This window comes from Falco cherrug, chromosome 1 (assembly GCF_023634085.1).
Source record: "Falco cherrug isolate bFalChe1 chromosome 1, bFalChe1.pri, whole genome shotgun sequence".
Lineage (NCBI taxonomy): Eukaryota > Metazoa > Chordata > Aves > Falconiformes > Falconidae > Falco > Falco cherrug.
This window is the reverse complement of record NC_073697.1, coordinates 64,957,193-64,973,171: the sequence shown is the minus strand read 5'-3', so window position 1 is coordinate 64,973,171 and position 15,979 is coordinate 64,957,193. Positions and strand designations below refer to the sequence as shown.

At 41.1% G+C, this 15,979-nt stretch overlaps 1 protein-coding gene across 1 annotated transcript in view; it reads right to left on the bottom strand.

The window, feature by feature from the left end:
• Positions 1 to 15,979, bottom strand: part of ADGRL3 (adhesion G protein-coupled receptor L3) — a 301,758-nt gene that overhangs the window by 85,082 nt on the left and 200,697 nt on the right. Inside the window, exons 7-8 of the mRNA XM_055725863.1 lie at positions 11,401 to 11,586; positions 7,561 to 7,599 (exon numbers count right to left, since the gene is read on the bottom strand). Of these exons, the coding sequence (XP_055581838.1) occupies positions 7,561 to 7,599; positions 11,401 to 11,586 (225 nt within the window). The remainder of the gene's footprint in view (positions 1 to 7,560; positions 7,600 to 11,400; positions 11,587 to 15,979) is intronic.

The following is a 15,979-nucleotide window of genomic DNA, read 5'->3' as shown; positions in this document are numbered from 1 at the left end:
TCTAATTACAATATCTTCATTTTTTTAACTTTTAAGGCCCTGTGTAATACTGCTAACACTTGTCTTCCTTGATCTCACCGGAACATTTCATGCAGTGTGCTTTCAAAAATTAGGGTAGAGCTACAGCAACAAGGCTGTGCTTTGCATCAGTAGACTAAAATCACAGCTAGTGCATGAAACAAGCAGTGCTTGTACAGCTACCACTGTACCAAGGCCGTTTGCTGGCACTGCCTCAACAAAAAACGTTTGCCTATCCTTTCTGAGAACAGCAGCGCTAAGTCTGTAGAGTGAAATCAGAGAGAGAGCCTCAGGCTGTGCTTATGGTCTGAGGTTCTGGTTTTGCCTGAGGTCTCCAGGTACTGCTCCAAAATAAGTGCATCATCTTTATTCAAAGCATGCAAAAACATTACTAGCCTACTTTTTAATAGCAGCTTGACATTTTATGGCAATCAGCAGAGGAAAAAAAGCATGAAAACCCTTTCAGGTCCACAGTGCACAGTGAAAATGAAAAACCCATCAGAGAGCAGACGCACTGAAATGTGGATATGGTTCAATGATCACATTATGCTTTCTTCCTTTTTCTTACTGGAAAGCAGTGCTACTTCAAAAAAGCTTACCTGCTTCCTTGTTCAAGAACTACTGGGTTTGCTCTGTATTCATATGAAACACCCAGTGCTAAACCAAAACCTTTTCTCAAGCTATCAGTATTTTCAAGCCTCCAAACTAATTGAGTTAAAGGCACAATCAATGCCATTGATGGCAAGTTCTGCTGGAAGCTGTGAGATTCTTGCCTCTGGCCAGAAAAAGCACCAGTACAAGAGAAACTCCCTTTAACTCTGAATGGACATGGTGCAGCCAGAACGGCCACTTTAGAGGAGAGAACCAGCATGAAAGCGTGGGTCTGGGCATGCAAGGAGCTGCTTCTGGCAAGTTTATTGCATTGAAAGGGATCAGCTAAGGAAATTACGTGTCTTTTTAGAGTGGCATATGAACAGCACGACAATCCCATTCTGCAGGGGTCACCAATCAAACTGGAACAGTCATCCATTCTGTAGGACTTCAGGTCAAAAATAGATGCCTATGTCATTTCTTCAGCTTCCAAAACACGTAAAATGTCATTTTGGCTAAATGTTGGCATTAAATCCTACTTCTTAGCTGAGAAGTGCTTTCAAATCTGTCTGACAAGGCTCTTCATCCTTTCATCGTTTTTCATCTTGTCATTTATTCTTTTAATTCCAAACTAAAATTTCTCTCAGGTTAAAGCCTAAGTAAAGCACACTGAAAACAATTTCCTACAGGGAAGCCCAGCCACTGTCTAAGGCTTTTTGCAAAGCAGTAAGGTCATCACAACACAATTATAACATTCAATAAAACAGACAAACGCATATTTAGATTGAAACTTGCTGGATCACAAGTGCTTAAAAATAAATAAATCATCAGAATATCTGCTGGCAATCCCTGCTTTTTCCTTCAAAACTCAGCCAGAAGCACTAGCCTACATCTAATACCAGAGTGGTGATTGGCAACTGATGGTACCAGTTTTGGTGAACTGAGCCAAAACCTACAACTCATGGCAAAGGCAAAAGGAGAACTCCTGACCTTGCAGATAAATTTCTAAAATTACTCCATAGATTCAGAGGAAAAGCTCTAAAGAAAAAGCACAAAATCTTCTCTTTTCAAGTCTACAGCAAATGTTTGTGCTGTGGATACAGGAACTATACTGACTCAGAAATGGCCTGAATTTCAGCAGCACTGAGAACTGACTGCAGTGAGAAGAAAGGCATTGACCTTTATTAAAATTAGGCCATCTACAAAATGCTTAACTACGGAATTAATGGTCTTGCACTAGGCATGCAAGGTTTGCAATCTTGGCTTTGAACTACCAATAATCTCTTAATGGGACCACACAAAAAAATAGGAGATCTGAAAAATATAACAAGGTTACAAATTACAGGTTATGGTTTTGCTTTGCTTAGTATACAAGGAAGAATATTTTAAGGTCAGAAGGCATCTGTAGGACTGAAATAAAAGGAATTGATTGGGAAGAAGGAAGTAACATATGATCTGTTTCAACTAATGAGATCTTCCCCGCAGAATAAGCTGAGAACTGCATTTATGAATCATCTGTATTTGCTGCCCTACTGTTCGGGATATGAGACTATACAAGCAACCGCTAGAGTAATTACACTGGGGAAGTGAGCAAAGCTGTAGCAAGAAAATAAAATGGCCTGCAAACAAGAAATGCCTCTTTGACACAATATCCATAGCCTTCAAAGGAACTCCTAGGGAGTCCGTGAGACTCATCCTTTCCTCCAACGGTCCAAATGAAAGGGACATCTTTCACTGACCTCTGCGGCAATTTGCACTGAGCCTTTTTACCAGTGCCACCAGATTCCATGACCGATTCAGACTAAAGCAGAGTAAACACACAGCAATGTAGAAAACGGTAGATTTTCTTCTGAGTTTTGCTATGTTACATGTGAGCACGTAACCTTAGGTGTAGCTCAGCTGTAGGTAGAGGAGTAGGTGGTCACCTTCCTTTTTAGTATTTATGTGAAGAATTTCAGAGTCCTGTGACAAACCCAAGGCTGCTGCTTTGATCCTCTTCTCCCCTAACAACAGGCTTACCATGGCAGAAACATGCAGTGTGGGGATTTCTAGTTTCACTCTTGCTGACACAAATCAAGTGCAGGTTTCTCAAGCTGTGAAGTATATTAAGTTCACTGAGTTTTAACAAAGGGCTACCAAACCGCAGAACCCTGCTGCAAGTCACACTTCTTTCAGATGTCCTTTTAATTATATTAAATGAAAGTTTGGGGCACTTTGATGCTGATGGGCAAACATCTCGATCTCTTGAAAAAGCTGCTAAAAGTACTCCCTGTAGCTATGGTTAATATACGGCATTGTATGCACACTGCTAGCCAATTTATTCCAGCCACTTTAACAACAGTACCTCGCCTGACAGGCTGTGCAGAATAGCATCAGGAGTCGAGCAATGCACATATCATTAGAGGACTCTGAAAGTTGTTTGACATGCACTGCAGAGCTCTTTGTCATACAGCCAATTAAGTGACCAAACAAGGAACTCGAAAATCCTCATTAATTTGCCCCTTTCTATATAAATGAAGGTTAGAGTCTTTCTTGTCACAGGCACAAGAACACAAGTAAACACAGCATAATTCAATTTATGCTCCCTCTCAGAGCTACAAGTTTATTTCGTTTAGTCTTCACAGAAGTTGGGACCAGCCATGCAAGCAAGAGAGAAGTGGGACAAACAAAATTAATCCACTTTAAATAGTACTGGCTAAGTCCCAGATGCACCTTTTATCTGCTGAGAGGTACTAGGTTAGCAAAGAAAAAAAAAAAAAAAAGTCTCTTATACTCAGCTTTAAACTTAATGCCTTGAATCCTGTGAGGAAAGCCTTTCATTTTTTTGCTTAGTACAGCAATTCAAACAGCCCATGTTACAAGTGTGAAGTGTTCAGAAAACTTCCAGGAGAACCAGAAGGACACCTCTGCAACCACCCACCACTGTCTGCTACCTGGAACCTGCCAGCAGCTCCGTACCAGCTTCCTCAGTGGCTCCAATGACACCTGCACCCAGCAGCTCTTGTGACCTTCAGACTGGGTGGCACCCTCATAATCTTCACCATTTGCTGTACAATCAAGCCCAGAATTACAAAACAGGGCAAGCTGATTTACAGGACAGCCTGGAGGATGGCAGCAAACACCATTAGACCAGGAAAATGCTGCAAAAGCAACTCTGCTGTGTCCTTCCACCCTTCTTACAAAGCTACCACTCAGGGGTGGCACCCATGCGGCCACCCGTCTATAGGATTCACCAGCCTCCAGCTTGAAGCCACCAAGACTGGATTTAAAAAATAAAAAGTCATAAAGAACGGGAAGCCTGTGAAGTTTTTGTCTTCTGAGATCTGCATCGCAAACACAGCACGCAATTTCACATGGGAAGAGACCGTTGGCTGGCACCACAGGGAAAGTCATTGGCCTCATGATGCCCCGGAGCTTCAGCCCAGAAATCCAAGCGAAGCAAGGAGGTAAGCTCAGATTTTGCAATCAGGTGCAAATATGTTATAAAAAGACTCTGCATGCCAGGATGTGGTATGAGTCTTTATTAAAGCTTAAAGTATACAGCTACTAAATCTTACTGCAAAATTCTCTATTTTTCTTCCCCATATTTAAGCTCTCCATGTTCTACGGCCTCACTTATTGCAATATTAAAGTATTCAGCCTTTTGGGGTTTTTTGCCCCCCTCTTTACTACTCTACCTCCATTCTCAGAGGCCAGGGGAATCGTACCTATTACATTTTAAGTTGGGGAGCTGTGAGCACATGCCACTTGCTGAAGGGCACAGAAGAAATCTGTGACACCAAATCCAGTTTCACAGCCTGCAGAAGACAAACATTTTGTGTTTTCTACAACTCCAGTGCTTCAGTTTAAGGGGGAATGCCTTTGGAAAAGGAATAAACATCAATTCTGAAAAAATTACAGAAAATTCATACCAGCTTACATCACACAACAGTCACAAAACGAAGCTATGCTAATCAAATGCGTCACCCATTGTGACTCATTCTCCCACACGATGACTTTTCCATCCCTTTCCCAAATTAGAGTGCAAGAACAGTGTACTGCAGAAAAGTGGGCATGTGAGAGATGCAGATCTCTGCTCTCCAAAAAGCCATGCACTGGGTCCAAGCTTTCCTTAGCTAACAGAGCACCTTTCCAAGGCCACTCACCCCATCCATCTTGGAGATCCACATAGGTCAGCTCAGCCTAAGTAGACTCTTACTATCACAAATTGAAGCCCATGTGACAGTTTCTTAAATAGTACCGTGACTGAAAAATCTCTCAGCAATTCTCCAGTCTTTATATTAATACGCATTTATCATGTCGCCTGTTGGGTTGGTTCCGGTTGGATTGTTGAGACAAAACTAATGAATTACCACACACGCAACTAAAGGAGTAGAATTTGTAACCTCTATCGCTAGTAAATAAAATCCCTGAACTTTTAATTCAACAAGTATTTTGACACTGCACAAATTAAATCAATATTTGTTTTCATTATAAAGTTATCCAGAGTGATGAGATGATAATATGATAGGGCATTCCCAGTCTCATATTTGAGTAATTCACAAAACTTTCAGATCCATTTAACATATTTTTTGTATTAATTAATTTTGGGCTCAAGAGGACTTTACACCCCAATCGCTGCAGGGGCTCTGTCGTGTCTCCTTTAGACAGCCCAAAGAAAAACATAAAACTGATTTTAGCAGGTTTTGTCTTAAATCAACCTCCTTCACCCCAAAATGCACCTTTTCTCAATTGCACTTTTGATATTTGCAATTGCTGGACATCTCTCATGTAAACTTTGCACCCACTTTGTTTTGTCTAGGGAACACAGGACTGAAGGTACACTTCCAGTCATGTGAGCCAAATTTATTCAAGGATGCTCTTCACAGTAATGGGATCAGCACAAGGAGATCATGTCAGCGAGTTTGAAAACTGTTTCTCTGCCACCAGCAGCGTATTTCCCAGTGACTTCCCATCTCCCGCTGACTTCACGAAGTCCAGGATTTCATCATTTAAGACTTGTTGAAAAATCTCTGCTGAATTGCCTTAGCCAGCCCAGACATTTCACTGCCTGGTAAAGGGTAAGTGTCCTGTAACAGGAATATCTGCAGTCACATTCAGCTGTTACTACAGACAAACTCTCCTTCACAAGATTTTCTGATTACTTTAGCTACACGATTTTCTGAATGGAAACATGCTGTATGAAAAACATGTCCAGATACATTACTTTACTTCCATATAATACAAAGCAGAGCTGGAAAGGTTCAATTAGGTCATCTAATTCATTCTTCAAGCCCTCCATTACAGGACTGCCCTCTTCAATATAATTTACCAGCTTTGTCCATATTTATAACAAACAGCTCACGCAATGAGCTTTCATCAGTTTTTGTCTACTAAAGAGGCAGGTACATGATTAATGTTTAAACACACAAGTACCCTTTCCAAGCGAAAGGAAAGAAGTCCTTGAAATTAAGGGTAAGCTGAAGTTTGTGCAGAATATTCAGGCTTTATTCCATCAATCACAGGTTTTTTGTACAGTCTATTAAACTCACAATCCACTACTGTTTGAAAGAAGATGAAAAGACCACGTGCATTGGCTCTGTACAGTATGCCTGTGCAGGTAGTGGAAAGGAAAACTACCGGTCAGGTAGCAGCCACGGTCCCCAACAGGTCCATGGTCAAACCAGCCTCACCATGTTTCCAGTGGTATCAGTAGACAAGATAGCTAGCTTGGGAGTGAGAGTTGCACTGAAAAATTCCCTGAATTCCTTCACATGCTAGTTACTTTCTCTGGCATCTTAAAAGAAGTCACTCCAGACAAGGGGTGTGTAACTCTATATGTCATCTTTATCTGTTAATGCATATGGAAGGGAAAAGGTGACTTTTTCTCATGACCACATCCAAAGGGAAGGCAGACAGCCTACCAGTGCAGAGGGGTTCTGTTTTACTTTTAATGTCCCAGAAATCTAAACCATCTAATCCCACATGCTAAATGAAATATGCGCTCACCAAATAAATACCGAATGTATGAAGTTGAATTTTGCAGGAAAATTCAGGTATAGACAGCCTCCTCCAGAAACACAGGTTTCATTTTTACACCGCTGCATGTTATACATACACGTATAAATAATGATCAACCACCCGTAAGTACGACATCAATGTTCACAAGCACAAGACAGAAATTAGAAGGTAAAACATTCACATTTCTTAAAGCAGCATTAACTCACCCATAATATACAAACAGGTTTATATAAAAGTCACTGGAGCAAATGCTATAAGGCAAGGTGACAGGATAAATAATCCCAGGCTACACTCTTCAAAAGCCTACGAGCAGGTCTTTCCAAAACACTGGGGCTTGACTTTGTTCATGTAAAACACAATGTAAGCCTACAAAAGTCAGGCCACAGCTGAATGAACTTCACGGGATGTTATGTTCCTAATCCTATATTTAGTTTGCAGCACTCTCCTCCTTCCTACAGCCCTCTGCGAGGGCACTCTGCATTTCATTATGATTCTACCTCCTCCCTCATGCCATTTCAAATTGTTTCTAAATTTGCAAGTGTAAGAGGAGAAGAAAGAAAACTAAGGAAATGCAGGCGGCAATTATATGAGTGACATGCCATAAGCAAAATGCAGCTGGTCTGGAGACACCTCTGTAAGAAGGAGTTTTGCACTCTTTACTTGCACACACCCATACTGTTTCGCTTATTTTGATGGCCAGATGAGTCTTGTCAGATCTTTCCTGTGATTTTTCCCACTTTCTGATTGAGAGATTTTGCCCCAAATTTTTGTCAAGTCTGGGAGCAACTGAGCAGGTGGGGGGGTGATGAATGAAATTACTATCCTGTAACCTTAACCTTAGAACTTGCTGCCACAAAGATGGTGATAATCAGATTATACACAGAGACAAGACTCACTTCACAGTCATTCAGTCAAACAACTGGACATGTGTATTAAAAACACAAGAAATACCTGGACATAGGCCCTGCAAGAGCGCTCCCTTTTCTGAAGCTGAGTCCATAAAGACAGCAGATTAAAGACGGAATAGAAAAAACAAGTTAGTGACAGAACAAGGGAAAAAAACTGAAGAAAACGCCTATGAAAAAAACCTCATTTCCCTCTTAAACAGCTCCTGAAAATCAACCAAACCAAAGGAAGCATGCGAGTTAGGCAGCAGTGGAAGGCTGGAAGGACTGGCTCCAGAAATATGGGTTAGTCCTTTTTCAGTGAAGTAAAGTGCAGACTGGCAACTTTGCAAGAGCAGCTGTTAGATGGTAGGAGACACTGAAGTCAAGTAGAGATGCTCAAGAGATGATGCTTTCCTTACAACCTGGAGATCACACATGATATTTCCATGTCAAACAAGGTTGGAAAGGATGGGACTGATGGTTATTTACGTAAGAGAAGCTCTGCAGTCAGCGCTGATGGCACAGTGAGGTCTAACCAAGCTTTGAATGAGCAGGACCAATTCCAGGGAGCAAGACGTATGCAGGACTGCATCTGGATAGAGCATGGATCTGTACGGACCCATCCTGATACAGCTGCTCAGGTCTCTGGCTCAAGGCAAAACCTACAGCTCCAGCTTTGCTGCTGTGAGCAGGCACATGTCGAGTGTGATAACACACTGCACTGAAGGAGAGAGCACTGCCCAGGGCTCCTGATAGCGTAAAGGGCCACTGAAGAGGACATAACAATGAAGTGGCAATCTGATGTAATATTTCCAGCTGAGGCCATTCTCTCCCCTTTGGATTAAATTGCTTCTCCAGGAATGCATTTTCCAGTTGCCTCATACCGAGTCATGCTTTCCTTTGTAATTCCTGGGCCTAAATGCTTTATATGCTTAATAGTTTTCCCATAAAGAATCCCACCTTTTCCATAGGTGCCACGTTTAGGAATGTACTTCGATATGCACTTGCATGCCTCCTGCCTGATAACTGCACTTTAGTGTGTCACGATATTTAAACAGGCACTTATTTACCTCCCCAGGACTTTGCAGGCAGTCTGCAGCAGTGAGCTAGAGCTGGCGAGCTCTGCATTGGTGCAACTAAACCTCGCAAAATCAGGCTGCTCAGAACCACTGGCTTGGCTGTGTTTCTTTCTGCTGCTGTGCCTGGGTTGGAAATTGAACATCAATAGAGATTCGGGGTAACTTGCGCTCTCAAGTCACAGCAGTGTAATCCCATTAGTACAGCTGAGAGCCAAATTTATCCCCAAGAGTTTTGAGGCTCTGAAATAAACAAAATACACCCAGGTATCATGCAATGCATAATTTCAATTTCTAATTCATCAATTTGTAACAGCAGAAATCTTCCTCTGGGTAAACCTGGTGGGTATGAAGACTTTACAGAAACAAATGGAGATCAAAGAAAGCCTTGCTAAAAATTACAGAGCTATCCACTTGGGGGTCTTGCCAGTTTGCAATAGAACAATTATCACCTTAATTAAGCCTGATCCAGTGGAAAGCATAAAGCTTTTATTGACAGGAAAGTGGCTCCTGAAAGATGATGGCTTTTAAAAATTCTGATTATGCCAGTTCATTTCAATTCATTGTACATCGCCTTCTAAAAAACCAAAACAAACCAGTAAAAACAGCACAGGTGATTACTTTCAGATCCCCAGCACACTTCCTTTAATGATTAAAAGAATGTTTAATGGCTAGTTCTTACTTTATTTCTTCTTTCTGACTAAACAGCACTAAACAAAACTCTTCAGAAATGACTTTTTTCCTTTTTTTTTTTTTTTTTCTTGAAATACTCTTGATCAGTGAAGGGGAAAATGGAGCAGTAACTCTGCTGCTTTTGTTTGCCCAATACAACTTCCAAGTTGAATTCATGCATTCTTAAATGAACACAGAGCAGTTGCTCTTCTAAAGAATTAAGTGGGGAATGAGAGCAAGTAAATTACTGAGCCTGTCATTTGGATCACTGACTCGCATCACTGTTTTGCAGGACTCCACGCAGTCCAGAATTTTAATGAAGAGTGCAATTGATTTTTATGAGCTGCTTGTGCAAAGCTGATGGGGGGGGGGGGGGGGGCGGGCGGGGGGGGAAGCCTGTAAGGGGGACCCCAGAAGTGACTGCCAAGCCAAGGAGCTCTGCCTTGCCCAGTCTTCCCCTTCTCTAAGTGACTCATAGCTGTCCCTGTGATACAAACCTATTTCATGTAATTGACACAAATATCAGAAGGTGGGATATAAAAAGGTGAAAAATACGTGCTTGCAAAGCTGAAGTGACGAAATGTTGGTTGTGGCTAGGGAATATTCAGAAGAGGAAGCAGACTACAACCATGAAACCCGTTAGTAGGTGACATTAATCACTGGTTTTACCTGATATTGTCAGACATCACCATCATTTCAAATAAAGAACCATGGTATGATTATAACAAATAATGTTATGCTGATGTAACAGTTAATACAATTATTACCTACTTTGTTACAAAATAGCTGGAAGCAGCACTAATTAAAAGCATCAGGATAACCCAATTCACAGCACATGCAAAGCACACATGATGCAGGACTTCAGTTCCCATGCGGTTGTAATTTCAAACAATCCAGAAGCCCTTTGCATTTAAAACAGCATTAAGTCTACAATAATAACTTACAAGAAAAAAGACATTACTTCTGCGAAAAGTATTTCTCTTCAGATGACACACAAGAAATTTCAAGCTTAGCTGGGATCATTTATTCCCTGTATAACCTTGGGACCAAGTTCTGTTCTCACTTACATGGATGCCAGGGCTGTCAGAGCCAGCTACACAGCTGAGAACAAAATTCCGTGTCATATTTTAAATGGGTGGCAAATATAACTATACACTCATAGCCACGGGGTTCAGCTGCTCTTTGTTCTAATGACCAGGCCCACACAATTCACTATCTGAATCCTATGTAAGTCTTATCCCATGTGTTTACATGAGATTCAGTGATGAAGAGGGCCTTGGACCAAGGAAACCCTCAACTCTCAATGTATTCTTACAGACTCCACAGCCCGTATTTCCTTCCACGACTGGCAACTTCTAGTACCTTTAGTATGTAGCAATTCCACTTAATTCTGGAAATGACAAAGGGACTAATAATTATTCTCAAACAGGGGGCACAGAAACCACACCATCATCATGCAGTAAGGTGCTTCTGGGCTAAGTCATGGGTCATCACTAAAAAACGCCCTCTAATACTAAACTATCCTGAAGACCTTAAGTGTAAATATGGTAGTATCTGATGTGCCGTTTGTAAATGTATCTCCAGTGTAAATAAATGTTTCTGTCTCCTTTTATTTGTTTACATTCATCCATAAAAGTGTTCATTTGACCTTCAAATCAGCATCTTGTAATGTTACAAGATGAAAAAGAAATCAAAATCCAGAGTCTCTCTGCCTCTTGGGGCTTTAAATATTCAGATTTTCTGGATCGTATTACAAGGCATTTCACAGACAGATTCCGCACTGGAAATGCTGGACAAAATTCTGGTCTCACTTACACTGGCACAAGTCCAAAAGAATTGCCGTGGCATCACTTGAGTTATTCTCATACAGAGCTATGAGAGCTGAGACCACAGTGAAGTACCTGGAGTTCGTATATCTACACATCTAAGGGTATACATTTCCCAGCACCAATAGAACACTTGGCATTTACAACTGTTTCATTTCTCAGCAGAATAAAATACACTGTAAACAAAAATCTGCCAGGTACTCCTGTCTACTGTGAAAGAATCACTACCCTGAAACGGCAGTCATTCAGAAAGACGTTTATAATAGTTCTCCAGGGAAAGCCAAACCCTTCTTCAGCCTCCTGTCCCCTCCCGAGCCCCTTTGTTTTTACCTTATTTAAACTACGTGCAGCGCTGTCCTTCCCGCCTGGAGTCAGGTTTCGGAGCTGCACATCAAGCAAGTTCACGAGCTGGACCATGGCAGACACAGAGTACGCGATGTCACCAGCGTACAAGTGGTTTTTTGTGTGCTCCGCAAGTTCCCGGGCAATGTTGGCAGCCATCTCCCCCGACTTCATCTGCAATTGAGAAAGCAGAGGAAAAGGTTGTCCCTAGCTAGTATGATGCTACTTCAGTCCCTTCCAGCCCTATGATGCTACTTCAGTCCCTTCCAGCCCCACACTGTTGAGTCAACTCCTCGAAGAAGAAGAGGAGGAAAAAAGGGAGGAAGAGAAGAAGTTCCCAGGAAGGAAACTATGGCAGGGGTCTTCATGGTTTGATCATGTGCAGTGTTTTGAGCCTGGTTTAAACACAAGTGGTTTTTCCAGCTACAGTCACCATGTTGGCTTCAACCCAACAATTTCTGATGTTCTCTCAGGGCTCTGCTGGAATTGAGGGCCAGCTGCTTCTTTACACTGCAGCAGATGCAACCAAAGATGACGTTGCTTTACATGGGATGCCCATGTTAGGGGAGGGCTTCAGTTAGCTTGTCCCATTGCCTTATTTATGCCACTTGAAAAAAAAACCAAACCCTGTAAATAGTCTCTCCTGTTCAGAAAGAGCAGTTTATGAGTCCAGAAGATTATTTGATAGCAAAGAGATAATTTTGTCACAACTCTTGTTCAAAAAAGATCCTTTTAAAAGGAACAAAAATAGATGACATAACCTAGACGAACAAGAGAAAAAAGTTCACCATTCCCATCATGTGGATTTAATAATCAGGTGCTAATTTATCACTTAGCATTTGCGTGCAAGAGACACACTCCTTACCATGTTAGCCAGTACATCTGTAGTGAGGCTAGTGATTCTCAGCACATAAAAGCACACTCACTGAGGAGCAAAAGGCTTAAGCAGCGGCTGCTGGAAGGAAAAACCAAGCAGGCTGTTTGATTGAATCTTCTCTTAAAAGACTTTTGTTGTCTAGTTGAGTCATAAAACTCACAAATCACCTGCAGTGAAAGCCACTGTGTAATTATTTGGGAAACTCTTTCCCCCTGTGGCTTTCCCCTCTTTCTTGATCTGTTGTGCTCTGCCTGTCTGGTGCCCCTTTCCTCTTCTATGCTATGGGGATCGGGGACACAGAAATTGGTCCCATCTCCTTCCTATGAACAGCACACTACAAAAATACTACTGCACATTACTGGTCTCTTTTTTTTTTTTTTGTGTGTGTTACATACTATTCTGTGATCTGGAATGTGTATCTATGGGGGATGTACTAGGGATAAGGGGAAATTACACAGGATGACATTTAAATTAAGCTCCTACTTCTCTGTCAGGTTCAATGACCAACTCTGCTGGGTTCTTTGTATGAAATTTCCAACTGCCTTATATTCCAACAATTAGAAATCAGATATTTCTCTTGTTCCCTCAATTTGTGGTGCTTATTATAAAAGCGAGATCCTAGGGAAAGATTTCAGGCTGAGCTTCTACCTCTCCGTAAATCAATTAGCTGAGTTATAAATGAATAACTTACTTCCATCAATTTGACAGCAACAGCCCATCTGATTTAATGAAATCTAACTGGAGATGTTCATATGCTCATCTTCAGAGAATTAAAGCATATGATGATACAGATAAGATAAATAAAGGAGATAGTGTGTTGTTCTTCCCATTAGAGCAATGATAACATACATTCAAAAACTGAATTATTTCTTCCTTGTTACACACAAGGCTAATGCCATAGAAACCAGATCCTATTCTTACAGCTGCCTGCTCTCCTAAGCCATGCATCAGCATAGAAGCTGAATTTTGACCTCTTCTTTTGGTACCCAGAACTTTAAAGAATGACTACATAAAAAAAAAATAAAAAATTTCAACATTTTCCTGCAGTTCAGAGCTGGAGCTTAGCATGTACCATGAGACACAGTGTTTGTGTAAGCTTTGCAGAAAACTGCAGGAATGCAAGAGGTTTTTACACATACATTAGAAAAAAACCCAAACTGCTGCCCAATATTTGATGTGTACATTTTCTCTTGGACCATGCACCTATGCAAACTGGCACAGTCAGAGCAAATTGCTCAATTGCTACAAAGGCAAACCCAAGAGTTTTCTTTCCCTGTAGTAAGTGCCTTGTTGCAGGCTGCCGTTGTTCCTACCTGTAAACAAAGTGGTGTGGACTGGTCACTAATAAACCCTTTTCCTTTTATCTTGGACTGATCCTAAAAATTGCAAATCTGAGGAAATCTAGTGTGACCAAATAAACACCCCAAAATAGGCAACAATGGAAGAAATGCCTGAGAAAAGGCACATTAAAGCTCAAAATCTGCAAACTCCTGGGTACATAGATGTCTTTACCCAAACCCACTTCATGCACCCAGGTTTCCTGAAAACTGAGATGTGCCATTCCCTTGGAACAACGTGTCTGGTTGACAGGTGATGAAGCTACTTTCTAGCACTGACACTCATTCCTGGACCTATTCATTGTCACCCAGAAAATGCAGCTACAAGTCACTACAACAGTCCTGAGACACTCTTTCCATCCTGCTTGTGTGGATAATGTAAGGGGTATCCAAAATGATGACCAAAGGACATGCTAATGCTAATTTCCCCAATTCTTTGAGCATTTTCCACTGAAATTGAAGGGTCTCCTATGAAGTCTCATCAAACCCAATTTCTGTCATCAGTCCCAAATATTGGCTGAATATTCCAGGCCTAAGATATACGTCTGGGCTCTTAGAACAACAGGACTGAGCCCCTTTTTTTGCTTAATTCTATATAATGCTACAAAGCTTAACACTATCCAAGAGTATGCATTGCTAACTTGCTTCCCTTCTATAAAGCACCTCTCCACATCTTCCTTTTCATCTGTGCTATGTGGAAGACAAGATCTTCATTAATTATTTCTTTCAAAATATGTAATACTTTTTAACCCACTAACATAGTCACATAGGAACAGTCCTTGGAGGTTCTTCAAGGGTCAGGCTGTTATTGAAAGGCAAGCGAGAAGCAGGTAAAAAAATGTGTAAGTAACTGAGCTTTCTACTGGGAGGCTCAAGAACAATAAAGTGAATTAATACATCTTTCTCTCCAAGACATATTTTTTTTTAATCTATCTTGATTGCAAAAAAATAAAGATTGAAAACAAAAAAGGATCCTGGGATAAAACAAAACATTCTGTTCTAAACCAAATTTGGTTTCTGGTCGGTTTGAGTGATATTTTTTTTTTTTTTTTGTCTTTTACAAATTGATTAAATCTAGTCTTGGAATGCTAATTTGAAGGAAAGAAAATATGTTTCCTGCCAAAAATACCAACACAAAAAACATAGTTTTCTAGCTCTGTCCAAAAATTGCTCTAGTCTTCTATTTCAGCATACTGGCAGGATTCAAGCCAGATTTAGAAATGAGCGTTGGCATACCTGAAATCACACTGTGTAACACTTTGCTAGTATATTCCAAACTTGTACCACTATCTCACGTCTTTTTAAGACTGAAAAGACTGTGAAATAACAGGTGTTGGAGAGGGCATATACTCCTGCCTGTTTCATATATGCCAAGGAACAGAAGCAGAGAGCTTTGTCTGGGAAGACTAACAATGACCCTACTGCAGTGTCACTTGCTGTTTCAGCCCTACCTTTCTCAGAGGGAATCAATTGCAGAAGAGGACAGTAGAATAAAAATGAGAGAAATTGCAGAAAAGAAGTATTTAGGGAAAAAAAAGAAGAAATAAGAAAGATGCTGGGAAGGGAGCAAATGTGCTGAAACACCAGTAGTCATATAGGCAAAAATGTTTTCCTGCTGCTGCAGGCTGACTGATATAAAAAACGATGGTATGAAAGACTGAACCAGGATTTTTGAAAACAGTGACATACAGATGGACCGGTCAGCTAGGAAGGCCATGGAGCTGATGGTATTTTCTGGAGAAGCAAACATCTGACAGGTTCCATCAGGCACCATCAGCTGCCAGCAGCCAAGTAGCAAGGCTGAAACAGGGGCTGTGGGGTAACTTCTTACACTGCAAAAGTCTTCATAGCCATTTTCTTTCCTTGGTAGAGGTTTCATTATACATGTATGGATTCACAGAAAAGTGTCACAACCTATGTACCATCTTCTTTTTTTATATACAAATAATAATAAAAAACCCCAACAACCCAGCTCATTCCATTCAACTTTGCTTTTTGCTTTCATCAGATGATACCTAAGGATATTACTAACTAGTTATAAACACTGGTTATCCAACAGAGTTGGATCGCTGCTCTCCACACAGTTACAGCAGAGCTGGAGGACACTGATAAAGTGGTTTTGAAACTATAGTAGTCAAACAATTTAAAATGTATTTAATGTCATTTTAATTAACCACCAACTGTAGCACTTGCTCCATCCAGTACATGATGGAGCTCTGAAAACAGACCGTCAAAAGCAAGTTGGATCATGGTGGTATCATGACTGCAACTTCACCCTCGGGCCTGGACACAATGATGTGGTTGATGTCCTCCAGAAAGTCCCACTCCCTCTGCCAGACACACCCAAGCAGAT